Source organism: Mytilus galloprovincialis, chromosome 11, assembly GCF_965363235.1.
Source record: "Mytilus galloprovincialis chromosome 11, xbMytGall1.hap1.1, whole genome shotgun sequence".
Lineage (NCBI taxonomy): Eukaryota > Metazoa > Mollusca > Bivalvia > Mytilida > Mytilidae > Mytilus > Mytilus galloprovincialis.
Genome location: NC_134848.1, coordinates 17,059,340 through 17,076,228, shown reverse-complemented (window position 1 = coordinate 17,076,228; position 16,889 = coordinate 17,059,340). Strand labels below are relative to the sequence as shown.

Below are 16,889 nucleotides of genomic sequence, written 5' to 3'. Positions count from 1 at the left end.
AATAAGATATACAGGAGGTCAACTGAAACTAGTCGACGAGTAGACCCATCAAACAATCGTTACGCTGGGACTGATGTATTAGTCCGATGAGTTCGGGATGAATATTTCTACAAAGTTGATATATGTTCATATTATATTTGATAATTCACAAATATTAAATGATCATTATACTGAGAATGCAGAGCTCTAAAACAAATACGAGTTCCGACTTCAAATTTTGTATATCATGTAAACTTAAATGACTGCCAAACCGGCCCAATATATCGTTTACACATATGCCGTCTCTGTATAAAAACACGGCAAGAGCCAGTGGCGGATCTAGAAATTTTCATAAGTGGGGGCCCACTGACTGCCTAAGGGGGGCCCGCACTGGTCATGCTTCAGTGATTCTCTATACAATCAACAAAATTTTTCCCAGAAAAGGGGGCCCTCCCCCTAAATCCGCCTCAGAGAATTTTTGACAACAATTTTGACATCTGACGTGGCTTTGAACTCGGACATACAGTATTACCAGAGACATATAATACATATAGACATGTATTATATGTCTCTGGTATTACTTATTGGTTATATTAGTATAATAAAATAGTCCTAGCTTTAATTTGCAACATGACAATATATCGTTTTTATATTTTTTTTACGGATCTGAAACCATAGTCATTCCTTTATTCATATCCTTTTAGTCGATGCTGATAAATGTATAGCCCACCATGCTTGACTGGACAAAATTGTGACGTCACAATACACTATACCATTTGATATATAAAGGACGGCTCGCACCTGCTTACGGAAGAATGAGTTATCAATTATACAGAAACACAACTTTGGGACATACTCTTCAAGAAAGTTTGGACGATCTTATTCAAGTATGAAATATATATTTTCGTAAATATCTTGAATGAAACGTGTTAGAATGATTAAATGACCGTGTTTTGAAAATCCAGCAAATATGAATAAAATGGAAGCCTTTAACAGGCTCCGTAACACTAACAGGGCGCAAAATTATCTGTAAACGGGGGAAATAATAGTTCCACAAGAAGTAACTTTTCTATAAAAGGGGTATTATATTTCTGCAAAACAATGTTTATTGAATGAAATAATACACTTGAACAGGTCGGGACCACTACCTTATATGGAAATGCATAAATTAGCATACTTATGTTCTCGCACATGTAATTGTTTATTTACATGTGACGCAATTTATTTTTACCTAGGTTTTTGACCAATCCACTAAATGAGTCACAATGCATGATGGACTACTACGTGTTTACAATCAACCAAGAACACGTGTTATTTACTGAAATACAACACATTTTTTCGTGCAATGCGGGATTCACAATTTCGCTTAGTTTTTCATTTTGTGTATCCTCATTTATAGTTCATGATATAAAGTATTACTTCCATGCTCAGATTAACGAAGAGTTGTTTCTATGTGAAGAAAAAAGGGTTTAAATTACCCGATATATAGCCATAAACATGTTTGATGATAGCACAGAAATTTCATGTATTTGTCCACCAGAAGCAACGAAAGAACAGCGAAAAAACACAATTACCCATGAGACAAACTTACTGGTGTAAAGTAAGCCGTCGATAACAGCCGTTGCTGATATATAAGAGTACAGCAATGTTCGTATAGATAATTAAAGGCAAATGTGGGATCCTTGAATTTTGTGTTCGTAAAAAAGGCGAAGAAATATTTACATACATGGCAGTGTTAACAAAATTTATAAGTATTTTTGTTGGTCACATTTCAGTATATTGGACTTCCAAACTGTTCCCTTTTTTTTTGAAGGTAGTGAAGTCAGCAACTGTAGTTTCAGTTTGTTCGTTTTTTAACGGGCTCGGACATTTGCCAAACTGAATGAAATCATTACAGCTGATTTCTTAAACCTGCAAAGTAAAACTTTGGTTGGCTTGCTTGCTTTGTTTGTATAGTTGTTTATACAAGCTTTGAAAATAAGATTGACATCTTTAAACGATATATATATATTGGCATAGTTTAACTTGTATATTTTATATTTTGTACAATATACAAACAAGCAAGCAAGCTAACCAAAGTTTTGCTCTACATGCATAAGAAATAAGCTGTAATGATTTTATCAATATGTATGTGCGACAAGGTGGAAAATTTGATAAGTTTTGTGAAAATTGCAGCGTTGGATCTATAATAAAAAAAGAAGATGTGGTATGATTGCCAATGAGACAGCTGTCCACAAGAGACCAAAATGACACAGAAATTAACATTTATAGATCACCGTACGGCCTTCAACAATGAGCAAAGCCCATACCGCATAGTCAGCTATAAAAGTCCCCGATATGACAATGTAAAACAATTCAAACGAGAAACTAACGGCCTTAATTATATAAAAAAAAAATGAACGAAAAAAAAAATATGCAACACATAAACAAACGACAACCACTGAAATACAGGCTCCTATACAATATATTTTTTTTTTGATGGGATAGATTTCTTGTCCTTTTATATATTTAATTGGGCCTTTTTTTTCTTTTTTTTTTTTTGTTTGGATTGTTTTACACAAGTAATTTTTGGGTCATTAATAGCTTACTTTTCAGCATTGACCTATGACTGCTTACTTTACTAAATTATGTCTTTGTTGGAAAGATGTTTCATTTGGCACTCATACCTCATCTTCTTATTTCTATACAAAGCACGTTTTAGAAAAAAAAATAATAGGTAATATGGCACTCACTATGATCCAGAGACTTTTAATATTGGAGATATTTTACATACATGTATGTCAACAGGACAGCAGCCGAACGATAAAAAAACCTCTGAGGTATATTTTGTGATAAAATTAGCAACAAACGGATATTATCGATGGATGAATTTAAACTATGAAAAATGTATTGAGCTATATACCGTACCCGCTCAGTGGCGGATCCATGGGGGCGGGGGTTCCGGGGGATGGACCCCCTTTTTTTTGAACGATCAGTGCATTTGGATGAGAACATGTAGTTGGAACCCCTCCCCCTTTGTCAAGGGTTAGGACCCCCTTTTTAAAATGGCTGGACCCGCCCCTGCCGCTTTCATAACACTTCTTTTTAGCATACTGAATATTATGATGTTCTTACTATTAGTTCAGGTCCTGATAAAAAAAAACACATTCAGTACAGAAAGAAGTGTTTCAATGAAAGTTTCGTGTTTTTCTAGGCGGAAATGATTTTGCAATGACATTATACAGGTTTAAAAGAGCTCAAATGATTTTCTTACTGGACAGTGGTCACTTCATTGGATATTTCACTGTGTCATGTCGTGAAATTAATACAGGTTCAATTTATAACAATGCACAAAACCGGTTCAACTACTTTTGAAAGGCGAAAAAGAAAGTCGAATCGTGAAGCCAATAAACGATATTTTTTTAATCTGAGCATGCAAATTGAAGATTACGTTATATATTTTACATTAAATATATTTGCAGAATAAAAACTTTGGTAATGAGAGTCCCAGACAATATATAAATTGACTGTTTTCCCACTAATTCCACGTGTTTTAAGTAGTAGTTTACTCGTAGTAGCCCACAATGCATTGTAGTTCATTGAGTCGATTGGTCAGTTTTTCAAGGCCATATTGGCCTTGTGTTTTGGAAATTACTATGCAAATATATTCTGACGTCAGAAAATCTAGAGTTCTCGACCTGTTGAAACAACACATTAACTCCTATTTATTGTAAATATGACCAATAAAAAATCACAAAAGGTCAAAGGTAAAATCAAATTTTACAAACCATGCCACTCTTTTGCAGCCTGTCATTTATCAGATATGTTCAATAACTTGCAATGCCAGATAAGCTGAATATTTGTGTTGATACACCTTAAATACAAAGAAAATATACGGAGTCCAAAAAAATTAAGACGTCTGGAAGGCTTTTATAAATTTTTGGTTTGAGGTGTTCCTGCGATGTAAGGCCTAGCTCAAAAAAAAAAAGATAATAGCCACGTCATAACTATGTCGATGTAAGGCGTCAAAGAAAAAAAATTATAATAGCCTTTGGTCTGTCCATTTTATGGCATTTATACATTTCGTGTTCACAAACCTTTTCCATTCAAAGGAGGTGGTAGTAAAATCTTGCAAAATGTCAAACTTTAATGGTAATTTTTAATGCATGACAATAAAATGTACTTTTCCTCTTAGCTGTGGAACTGTCAGCAAATAGTTTTAAGATAACATGAGAGTTCAGCTATATTTCTCTATGAAAATAAAAAAATCAACAGATTTTGACAAATCACCTGCAGGGGTTAAAAAATCCACTAGCCCGACGCCTGGGACTAGAGCATTTACGCCTCGGGCAATCAAAACTTTTAACCCAATATGCCCGACGGACTAGTGACAAAAAATTATTGGCGTTTCCAAAATAGATAGTAGAAAACCCCTTCATCCCTATTCTATCTTAGCCAATCAGATTCAATTACGTCATCCGGGATTCAAAGCATTTGAACTGGTTTGTACAGGTTAAGGGTTGCGTTCAATATTTATGACTATTGAACATGTAGCTAGCCTAGCTGCTACATAGATATTGTTAGTAGCTAGGCTAGCTACTCGTTCAGTAGACAAAAATTTATGTAGCACTACGTAGCCTCTACGATATTGAACACAACCCTGTTCTACAGTTACATGTTTTAAAAATAGAACAAATAACTCAGGGTGGCCAGGTATCATCTATTGATCGCAATATTTTACACTTTCAATATCGATTTCTCAGAACAGGGGGTATTGTACATTGCTTCGGTCGAGATTTTCAATTAACCCTTTCGCCGATGAGTCCCGGTTTACCGGGATTCACGCTTCAGACAGCTGACGACGAGTCCCGTTTTACCGGGATCGGAATACATCTTTTATATTTCCCGCTCAAAACAGTGCAAACATGAGTTATCTTTCTTTGATGAATACCCGGATGAAAGTGTAAACATTGCGCTTCCGTTTGTTGAAAACCGTGTCAAAATCAGAGGAAATTTACGGAATTAACGAGAATTTGAAATGAGGGAACATTTTTTTTGAAAGAATATGGAAGAATTGAAGCCAAACTAGTATACTTTTTTGACATAAAATGTTGTTTTATGTACAAAACACTTGGAATGGACATCGTTCAGTGTGAGGAATTTGTACAGCCTCATAAAATTTTTCAAAATTTTGCCGTTTTGGGTTAAAAAATTACGATTTGGGGTCAAAGAGCAGAATTTTGAGAATTTCACCTATATAATGCCGAAAATTTGAAAATTTGAATATTTTATGAAGAAAAAATTATCAAAACATAAACAAAACTGTGAACATGGTGTTAGTGAATGAAATAAATACACAAATAACTACAAACAAGTTTTTATTGACATTTATTATGAAGATCTCCCAATTGAGTAAAAGTAGCCAGGGAAGCCATCGTCTCAGAGTAGCTTCTGTCTGGGCAGCAATCGGTGAAAGGGTTAACAGTACCGGTCATTATGTATTTGTCTTGTCGGACAACTGTTGAACACGAAACAATACAACAAAATATTTCAAAATATTTGAGAACGGGCATCCCATGAACTTCGTTAGTTTCAAAGCAAAAATCGGTAGATGAAGGGGGTACTAATGAGGCTGAAAATTCATCCAGAAAAAAATTGTAAAATACGATCGGGAATAGCGGAAAAGAACATATCTAGTGACATGGGCGGAAAGATTCCTCTGGGCATGTCGGCTGTGGCACCAGGATGAAAAAACCGAGACCATGTTCTGCGAATATTGCCAGTGTTTTCTGGAGCACGCCCAGGGATGATTCCAGGTGTTTTCAAATGGGTCCTTTTAACATCAAATTGGGAATTTTTATCCCAATTGGGAATTTTTTATGCATACAATCTAAAACGAAATAATATCCTTTTCCTGACCTGTAAAAACGGAAAATGTATATGAAGTTTCACCTGTACACTGATTGAAGAAGTTATTGGATTCAGACCAGGGAAGTTGTAATACATGAATACCATTGCACATGATGCACTATCATCTTAACTTTAGTAAACAAGGCATAGTACAGGGCTCGACATTAACGTTTGTCCGATTGTCCGGGACAAGTGGACACAGGTGTCGGGCAAGTAGATTCACCATACTACTTGTCCGATGGGACAAGTGAAAAATCAAGGTCAGATAAAAATAGATCAAATTCAAGACTTATACATTCCCAAAAAAAATATGAATGATTGTTTTATTGATCATACTTAATGAAATAATTATTCATTGATTGAACCAGAGACATATAAAACTTGTATAATATGTCTCTGATTTAAAGTATTGAACATGCTGGCAGCCATTGACCAGGGGGATATAAGTAAGGGGAAAGAAACCAATGTTAATGTATCTTCTTAGTATAAGCTTCCTTGAATTAGGAGCACCTCCATATGGAGTTTTACCTAAACTTTAAAATATCAAATTAAAGTATGTTTCATTTGATTTTGCTTTTATACATAACAATACATTAAAAGAGGTTTTATTTGATAAGATCTATGATATAAAAATTTAAGATGAAAAAAAAAAAAAAAAAAAAATCTAAAAAGGCAGATTTTTTAGTGAAATGTGTATGTACTTCATGATCATATATCAATGTATATACAAATCAAAATAAATTGTTAAAGCTTGTTTTGACATCATTAATAAATGAAAAAGGTTTACTCATATACATGTTCAAGGTGGCCAGGTGTATTTACATCCTTGGTTTAACCCATACCACTACTAAAGAATGAATAGGTCCATAGGGGAACGTAGTGGTTTGAGAAGAAATGATGATTTAATGCTTGACAAATGATAATGACATTGAGTCAGAGAACACAGTCTTGCAAAAAAACTTTCATTCTGAAATAATGAAATGTATTTTGATGCGGTATTCATATAACATTACAAAATGCTCCTTTTATTAGGTACAATCAAAGCCCAAGTGTTATTATTGCATAAATCATCAATATGTTAGATTTTCAATTATGAATTCGGACAAGTGAGTTAAGAGTTCGGACAAGCTGATTTTCTTGCCACTTGTCCGAAGGGACAAGTTAGAAAAAATGTTAATGTAGAGGCCTGTAGTATACCAGCTAACATAATGGCAAGCAGTTTAGCTATTTATTCGAATTTCAAATTATCTGAAATTATCTCATAATATATAAGATATCTTATATAACATATAAGATTTTTATAAGATATCTCATTTAATATATGAGATATCTTATATAATTTAATTTTTTAAAGCTATCTTAAATATAATATGAGATATCTTTATATTATATGAGATATCTTATATATTATATGAGATATCTTATATATTTAATAAGATATCTTATAAAGTTTAAAAACTTTATGATACATTTGTATCTTATATATTCTATACTTACATATCTTATATACTTATAAGATATCTTCTAATGTTTATAAGATATCTCATTAAGTATATGAAGTATCTTATATAGTTTATTGAATATCATCTTAAGAAAATTATATAAGATATATTATATGAATTATCTTATAATTTCTATACGATGTCTCTAATAATATATCTAATATGATATCTTAAATAAGCTTTTATAAGATATCTTATATAATAAAGAAGATATCTAATATCAATTATAAGAAAACTATATGAGATATCTTATAAACTATAAAAGATATCTCATAAATTTTATAACATATCTCATGAACTCTCATGTAAGATATCTTATCAACTTTATAAGATATCTTACAAACTTTATAAGATATCTTACAAACTATATAAGATATCTAATGAACTATTATATAAGATATCTTATTAAGTTTATGAGATATCTTGAAGTTCAATTAAATAGCAAAACGGCTTGCCATATTAACCACTGAAAAAATCATCCATTGGGTATTTTTTCAACAGATCATCTTTATAAACTTACCTTGATTCAAATGGATTTCAAATTGAACTGACCAATTGTTGAAATCAGAAAAGCAATTACAAGATGTTATATACTTAATTGATAAGATATTTAAAGCAATTGCACCAGGCACCAGTGAGCTTTAAAATTATTTGGATCATTTTTATATCTTTTGAAACAGTTCCATAATGATGACATCGTATTTCAGTAGGGGGCCTCATTTCATGAATGGTCTATCATCAATATTATTTTTAAAAACGCTCAAACTTTTGTCTTTTGAGGAAATACAGCAAAATATAAAATAACTTCTTTTACCATGTTTACAAAACATGTTTTCATCTAGTTACATACCGGCTCTGCTGAGCGATCTGCTTTTATAAGATCGGCGCCCATTAAAATTTATTCATCAATGTTATATTTGTTATTCTAGTGGGATTTTGTCTGATGCTCAGTCCGTTTCTGTGTGTGTTACATTTTAGTGTTATGTCGTTGTTCTCCTCTTATATTTAATGCGTTTCCCTCGATTTTAGTTTGTTACCCCGATTTTGTTTTTTGTCCATGGATTTATGAGTTTTGAACAGCGGTATACTACTGTTGCCTTTATTTATATCAAAGAGGTCTGCTTTGACACCAATTTTGACAAAAAGCATGTTTTTGATCAACCTGCTGAGCGATCTACTTTTTTGAATTCAAATACTCCCATACAATTTTATTCAATTGAATCCGGCTGCTAAAATTGTTTACCCTCACGTTGACATAATAAAATTGTCTAATAAAATGCGATCGTAGTCAGCATTCTTATCCGGATTTTACTACGTTATGACGACAAACTATCATGACTATGAAACTTTTCCGAAAATACCGATTTTTATTTTATTTTTTCTGAATTGGGAATTTATATTCACAAACATTTTTTTGGGGCCGCTGGCAGATCTTAGGGCCGCTAAGCTATATAGTGGAATCATCCCTGACGCCAATAAAAGGTCTCCCTTGTATGTGTGGACAACAAATATAATAATTAAACCACTTGTTTCACACGATAAAACCAATGAACATGTTTTCTCTGCCTGATGACCCATAGTACTACAACAGATAAAAATGAACTAGTTTAATACTGTGTATAATGTCCCCTTCAAAACATGACACCCACCCTGTATAATGCAGCAAACTCTGATTTGTAAGGCATAGATGGGCTAGCAGGTCAGTTTTTATGGGCTAGCAGTTCTTCGAACAGGGCTAGTAAAATCCTGCTGCCAAAAAGTCCTGGGCTAGTTGGCTGTTACAACATTTTTTAACCCCTGACCTGAAATAACAGTAACAGCAATTATTTGAGAGCTCTGACGAATCATGATATGGCTAGTTTGATAAAATTTTAATCAATTTGATGCTTTTTTGTAGCTGCAAATGACGGTCTTTCTTTGTTTCATTAATACTAACATGTCTCAAACAATGAAATGATGATTGATCTTAATTTATTTACAGTGCAGTCAAATCACACCACAGTTAGCCCTTAAAGTTTTACTACAGTTTGATAAAGCAATTAACAATGCACTGGCCAACAGAGTTAAAAACAGGATACAGTTGAAGGTATGTCTATACTGAGTAAAAAAGAAAGTAGAATGCTGGGTTGTAGTCTGCAGCGTAAGCCACTAGTCCGATGCACCAGACTCTTTAATATTGATAGAGACTATGGAACATTTTAAAAATTTTATATAGTCATACAGGGACAAGTTTTGATATTTTGTTTCTGATGATAAAATGAAAAAGTTTTTCTCACAGACTGGGCTGATATCAGGTCGTTGGAATAAAATTGGAGAAATATTTTTTTTTTTTTAAACAGATTGGACATGTTCATGATGTTGGACTGCTGTTAACTAGTAAATTTTACTTTGATTGTATTCAAATTTAGTTTTTTATGACAAAAGAAGATTTTTGAAAAGTAAACTGAAAAAAGACAACAGATAAAGGACAACAACAAATATATGAAAATTTGTCAACACGAAGAGTAACCAGTCTTCACGACGAGTGGCAGCCCAGGCAGCCCAGTCTGGTAAAATTGCTCTCGGGCCTGTAAAACTCAGACCTACAGGCCACAGAATCTTATCTAAAAATTTTAAAAAATTGAGCTGCGGGCCTGTAGATTTAGCAGTTCAACGTGAAGACTGAGTAACTGTCCAAATCTTGAAAATGATAACAATAGACATGTTAGATACAATGTATAAACTTGAGTTTATGACAACAAAATAAAAAAATGCTAGACAAAATATATAATTTTATATTATTATTGTATTTATTTATATTTAAGCCTTATGGCCATGTTCACATTGACCTAAACTCGGTGTTGTGTTAGTGTAACTCACACATACATTGTAAGTCATAAACTAAACATAATTACGTTCCCTTCGATAAAACTTAATGTTTGCATGTAGTTTAAATCATTTTTTGTCTACATGCAGTCGATAGTCGATGTAGGCCTTGTGTAGGTTAAGTGTACACAAAACTAGGCATTAAGAACTTTAACTTTCCCATGTTTATTTAAAAAAGAAACGATTTTTATATAAAATTGATACTTATAACACTTATTAATAAAGTTTTTTACAGAAGTATTTGTCTAAACTTGATATATTATTTGTTATAACAACACTCAACGTAGCATTATTAACCCCTTATCAAGACTAGTCCATCATCATTGTCGAACATATAATTCATTTGACAAAGTCTTCCTAAATCGACTTGACGTACACACTGGCAGAAGTATTTGCCATTGGTCTTTACTCAAACAACAATTAACTCATAAATACATTACTGAAAAAGGTGAGGTTGATTGTATTGTTTGTCAAGTATCTCAGATCCATTAAAATACAAATAGAAATTAAAAAAAAAACATTACCCCCTCTTTTTTAAATACTCCTTGGAGAAAAAATACCATTTGAAACAAACAGAAAAGATAGTTATGTAGTGATCCTTAACATCGCAAGTCTTTTTCTTCGTCTGTAAGAAGGCTGATAGAGCCTACGTTTTTAAGGCGTAATCCAGACATCTTTAAATTACTGCAAATAATCTAAAATGACTTTCTTAAAGCAGCAACCACTTTAAACAAAAAAAGGGGTGTGTGAGTCAGAATTTTTTCTCGTGCGAAAGATTATATTTAATTTTTGTTTCGATGGTACCAATTCAACACTATAATGTATGGCATGTATGGGGAAAACTTTGGATTCAGAATATTTGTTCATTCTAATCATCTGTATGACCCAATTTTTTTAATCAAATTGTGGAAAAATCCATCTCCCTTTTTTTAAGTCAAATGGTCGTTCCGTAACTGCTAGAAAAGTTGTTCGAAAATTTGAATTCGGTACTACGTAATGAACATTTAAATGAAATATATATAGTTTACAAGTGTGAACAAATCTTATGTACAGGTAGCTAAACAAGGTGTATAGATGTGAACAAATTTAATGTGAAACTAGTGTACAATACATTAAACCAAATGTAAACATGTTTACTGTACACAGCGTTTAGTGTGAACACGGCCTATGTCTTGTCTATTTTGCCCTTATCATTTTAATTTAGCAAAAAACTTTGTTTAACTTAACAACAAACTAAATGACAGAATATTTGAAAATAGTATATATAATAGACCGCTAGATTTGTTCAATAAAATTCTTTAGAATGTTTTTTCTTGCTCATAAAATAGAAGAATTAACTCTTGTTAATCATTATTTTTCTGTTTTCAGGGAAAGCTGAACACTTATAGGTTCTGTGACAATGTTTGGACGTTTGTTCTCAACAATGTGGAGTTTCGTGAAGTGCAGGAGTTTGCAAAATGTGACAAGGTGAAAATAGTGGCCTGTGATGGGAAAAGTAAGTTCACAAAACACTCTTTGAATACATGGGGTTTAAAAGGGAGAAAATCCATGAAAAATATGAATATTTATGATTGTTGCTATTTTACGAAATTTTCCTTTGATCTTGCTGACTGATAATTTCCCTTCTCAGCGGAGTCGAGTGGAAAATATTCGCTAGAAACTAGGGATAACAAGCTGCTGAAATTAACAAAGTTGTTATAGGTAAAGTAGCGATAAACAGATTATCATTGGTCATCTCAACTTGATTACTTTTCTCACTTTCACCTTAACGGCTCAGGCGAGAAAATCAATCTTGTTCAGAAAATCATCAATAAATCTATAAATACAGATGAAATTGTAATATTAAAATAAATCTTACAGAATATTTAGATTATTATATGCAAGAAAGTCAAAAGCCCAACATTTTGTGTTGCTAGTTTTGGATACATTTGTTTTTGTGCAAGGTTAAATTTTTATAAACCAATATTATGCAAGAGTTCCCATGAGAAGCGCATGCGCAGATAGAGGTCACTGCGTTAGCAGATTTTAAGAGGTTAACACGTGGAAAATTTTAGAAACTTATTATTGAAAGTTTTGATTCTATTCTTATTAATTGGATTTATTATTATGTTCAATGGATGAACAGTGATATCAGCAACGTTTGCTGTTATAGGTCCTTGAACATTATAAGACTGACGACTGCGGTCGAGGTCGTTCTTGTGACCACAGTGTGACTGTCCAAATATCCGACCGTAATGGCGGATGAAAAGGAAGAACATTCCAAAATGGAAAGACATTCTTCGAATGACAGTAGATTTCTTCATTTTCATGAAGTTAATCAACAACACTGCAATATTGATAACGCTTCTAATAATGAACTTGTGTTTGAAGCTAGACTTGAAAATGTAGACAATTTGTGCGTAGGGGGCGGAGCTCCATTGTCACATGTGTCAATCAACCAAACACCGGATGTTGACAAACAACCGGATCTGTATCAGTTACTGCTACAAACTCAAATGATAACACAAGCATTGTTGAACAATGAAAGAACTGATTCTAACACGCCAGTTAAGAAAAACAAATGTGGCAAACGACGTACAACATGTACTGTATCTGCCAGTGATGACGCAAGCCCATCAAGTTCTAAAAAACAAAGATATGAAACTGAAGGGGCCAGTTGAAGGACGCCTCCGGGTGCGGGAATTTCTCGCTACATTGAAGACCTGTTGGTGACCTTCTGCTGTTGTTTTTTTCTATGGTCAGGTTGTTGTCTCTTTGACACATTCCCCATTTCCATTCTCAATTTTACATCTTGTTACTTTTCTATTGATTTATGATTTCCTTTTCTCTTTGCCAGATGAAGTAAAACCCTGATGTGACAAAGAACCTTGGGATTTTGGTGACCAAACGGTCCAGGTAAGTTTGACAAGTTTACCAAAAAATTAGGGCAGTAGCAGAGCTCCAGATAAGAATTCACAAATTGGGGTTTTTACCCACCATTTTCTTATATAATTGGGTGATAAAGTTTTTTAATTGCATTATCAATTCCAATTCACCCCTCAAGTTAATACCAAATTGGGTTTTTCACCATCAAGCTCCTTAATGTATTGGGTTCTTTCATCAACACAATATTGAATATTTAGGCAATATCAACCCCAGATTTTTTTCCACCGTTGTATGTTTCTTTCTTAGTTTAGCTGTTTTATATGATAAATCACGAGCAATGCGAAAAAAATATGACTACATGACACACGCTAATTGGATAAACGCTGAGAAGATCGAAATGTTTTCAAAAACACGTGTACCTATTGAGCAAGGGAAAACTCTTAACAGGGATCTATTTTTAGAACGAAAGGAAATTTCCAATTATAAATATTAAAAAAATAGATTTACGCTATGACTGTAAACAGATAAGGGTAAATAACGCAAACGGTAGCCAATAAAAGGGTTGAGAACTCATGGTTTTGGCATATAATTGGGTTTTCCTTTGAATTAATTGGGTTATTGAACCCTGCAATGGGCAGTTGCATTGGGTTTTTATACGACCGCAAAAATTGAAATTTTTTTGGTCTTATATTGGTATGATGTTGGCGTCGTCGTCTGCGTTGTCGTCGTCATCGTCCGAATACTTTTAGTTTTCGCACTTTAACTTTAGTAAAAGTGAATAGAAATCTATGAAATTTTAACACAAGGTTTATGACGACAAAAGGAAGGTTGGGATTGATTTTGGGAGTTTTGGTCTCAATATTTTAGAAATTAGGGGCCAAAAAGGGCCCAAATAAGCATTTTCTTGGTTTTCGCACTATAACTTTAGTTTAAGTAAATAGAAATCTATGAAATTTTGACACAAGGTTTATGACCACAAAAGGAAGGTTGGGATTGATTTTGGAATGTTTGGTTTCAACAGTTTAGGAATTAAAGGCCAAAAAAGGGCCCATATAAGCATTATTCTTGGTTTTCGCGCAATAACTTTAGTATAAGTAAATAGAAATCAATGAAATTTAAACACAAGTTTTATGAACACAAAAGGAAGGTTGGGATTGATTTTGGGAGTTGAGGTCCCAACAGTTTAGGAATTAGGGGCCAAAAAGGGGCCCAAATAAGCATTATTCTTGGTTTTCGCACCATAACTTTAGTATAAGTAAATAGAAATCTATGAAATTTAAACACAAGGTTTATCACCATAAAAGGAAGGTTGGGTTTGATTTTGGGAGTTTTGGTCCCAACAGTTTAGGAATAAGGGGCCCAAAGGGTCAAAAATTGAACTTTGTTTGATTTCATCAAAAATTGAATAATTGGGGTTCTTTGATATGCCGAATCTAACTGTGTATGTAGATTCTTAAGTTTTGGTCCCATTTTCAAATTGGTCTACATTAAGGTCCAAAGGGTCCAAAATTAAACTTAGTTTGATTTTAACAAAAATTGAATCCTTTGGGTTCTTTGAAATGCTGAATATAAAAATGTACTTAGATTTTTTATTTATGGTCCAGTTTTCAAGTTGGTCCAAATCGGGGTCCAAAATTAAACTTTGTTTGATTTCATCAAAAATTGAATAATTGGGGTTCTTTGATATGCCAAATCTAACTGTGTATGTAGAATCTTAATTTTTGGTCCCGTTTTCAAATTGGTCTACATTAAAGTTCAAAGGGTCCAAAATTAAACTAAGTTTGATTTTAACAAAAAATGAATTCTTGGGCTTTTTTGATATGCTGAATCTAAACATGTACTTAGATTTTTGATTATGGACCCAGTTTTCAAGTTGGTTCAAATCAGGATCCAAAATTATTATATTAAGTATTGTGCAATAGCAAGAAATTTTCAATTGCACAGTATTCAGCAATAGCAAGAAATCTTCAATTGCACAGTATTGTGCAATAGCAAGAAATATCTAATTGCACAATATTGTGCAATAGGAAGAAATTTTCAGTTGGAGTTATCTTTCTTTGTTCAGAATAGTAGTTGAATCAACTTAAATCATTGTTTTATACAATATACAATGTATATTCACTTTTACTACCAACCAATCTTTACCATTCAGTGATAACAAGCACTTTATTTTACATTTTAATATTTTATGATGTATTTAAAAGAGTAGTTATTGTTGCAAACTCCATTAGAAATTTGAATTGATATCAGTTTTGGAAAAAGGGAAAGGGGGATGTGAAAAAAAATGGGGGGGGGGGGTAAATTTTTCTCATTTCAGATTTCATAAATAAAAAGAAAATTTCTTCAAACATTTTTTTGAGAGGATTAATATTCAACAGCATAGTGAATTGCTCAAAGGCAAAATAAAAAATTTAAGTTCATTACACCACATTCATTAAGTGTCAGAAACCTATGCTGTGTCAACTATTTAATTTTAGATTTAAATAAGTTTGAAGAAGAAATCTTTAATTGATTTGAAAAATCTTGACATTTGTTTTGTGTAAAAAAAAACATATAATGTCAAAAATTTGATCACAATCCAAATTCAGAGCTGTATCACGCTTGAATGTTTTGTCCATACTTGTCCCAACTGTTCAGGGTTCGAAAATATACATATAAAAGTCTGTCATGTCTGCATGGTCTGTAGTGAATTTATCATGTTAATTTGATTTATTATCATGGTTTACCACAACAACATCGCCATTAAATTGAAAACACAGCTTTTCATCATGTTGATGATTTCTTATGCGGTTTAAACAGTTAGGCTATTGAAATAAAAATTATATGGAATAAATTAAATTCCAACATATTAGAGGTGCACTTGATAAATATCTTGATTTACAACATATTTTTCATGTTTTATAATTTACAAAACTTTAATCTAAATTATTTTTTATTTCAGATTCTCAAGGTCACAGAGATTGACATTAGAGACAGCAGAATCATGGACATTTCAAACAGACAAACGACCAAGATTTATCTTTATTTGTATTGTCAGGCAGCCATTTTGGTTGCTTCATACAAACATTTTTCGAGATTCATATTTGTATAGGTAGTTGTCATCCAAAGGAATTGTGTTGTATTTTTTCTACCAAAAAAAATTCAACTGTGTAAATATCAAGGCATTATTTATGAGATCTATTTTGATAACATTGTAAAAATAGCAAATAAAATTTGCATAAAATTATATCATCTTCAAAGTTATTTCTAGTGAAAACTGGAAAACAAAGTTGTCCAAAATGCCAAAAAATCGAAAGGACAAATGATGAAAAAAAAATGAGACAAAGGCCAAATAAAAATGTATGTGTGGTTCCAGTAACCCCACTGACCCTAGTTTAAACCCCCCAACCCTAGAACTTTTTTTTCATTTCTGAAAAATAAATTTCAAACGATCTAATTTTGAGGATTGTGAATTAAAATAATATAAAATTCGTAGATTTCTGTCATTTGAATTTCAAGAAGAAGTATCTGTTATTGGTAAAATGCAAAAATTCATAACAATTTGTTGTCAAAATGCAACAAAATTAATGAAAAACGTAAATGACTGTCTTTATTTTGCAACCAAACACTTTTATAATGGCCGACTTCCGGTATTGACGTATGTAATACTGGAAACAATTTCAGTTAACACACGATTTTTTTCCCGATTTTGACAATCCTAAATAAAATTTAGAAAAAAGTAAATAAAATTTGCCGACCTATCGACCCTATTTTTCAAAAGTATGTAACTGGAACCACACATATATTTTT

The 16,889-nt window shown here is 32.5% G+C and overlaps 1 protein-coding gene across 1 annotated transcript; it reads left to right on the top strand.

The window, feature by feature from the left end:
* Positions 1-707: 707 nt before the first annotated feature.
* On the top strand, positions 708-16,326 carry LOC143051766 (transcription initiation factor IIA subunit 2-like). Its single transcript, XM_076224675.1, has 5 exons — positions 708-866; positions 9,352-9,456; positions 11,604-11,730; positions 13,072-13,130; positions 16,042-16,326. The coding sequence occupies exons 1-4, from the start codon at positions 795-797 to the stop codon at positions 13,086-13,088; spliced, it is 321 nt and encodes a 106-aa protein (XP_076080790.1). The 5' UTR covers positions 708-794; the 3' UTR covers positions 13,089-13,130; positions 16,042-16,326.
* Positions 16,327-16,889: the final 563 nt, after the last annotated feature.

Coding starts and splice junctions, on each gene's coding strand:
- LOC143051766 (XM_076224675.1), top strand. CDS start 795: ATGAGTTATCAATTATACAGAAACACAACTTTGGGACATACTCTTCAA. Junction 867..9,351: donor GTTTGGACGATCTTATTCAA/GTATGAAATATA, acceptor ATTTATTTACAG/TGCAGTCAAATCACACCACA. Junction 9,457..11,603: donor AAAACAGGATACAGTTGAAG/GTATGTCTATAC, acceptor TTCTGTTTTCAG/GGAAAGCTGAACACTTATAG.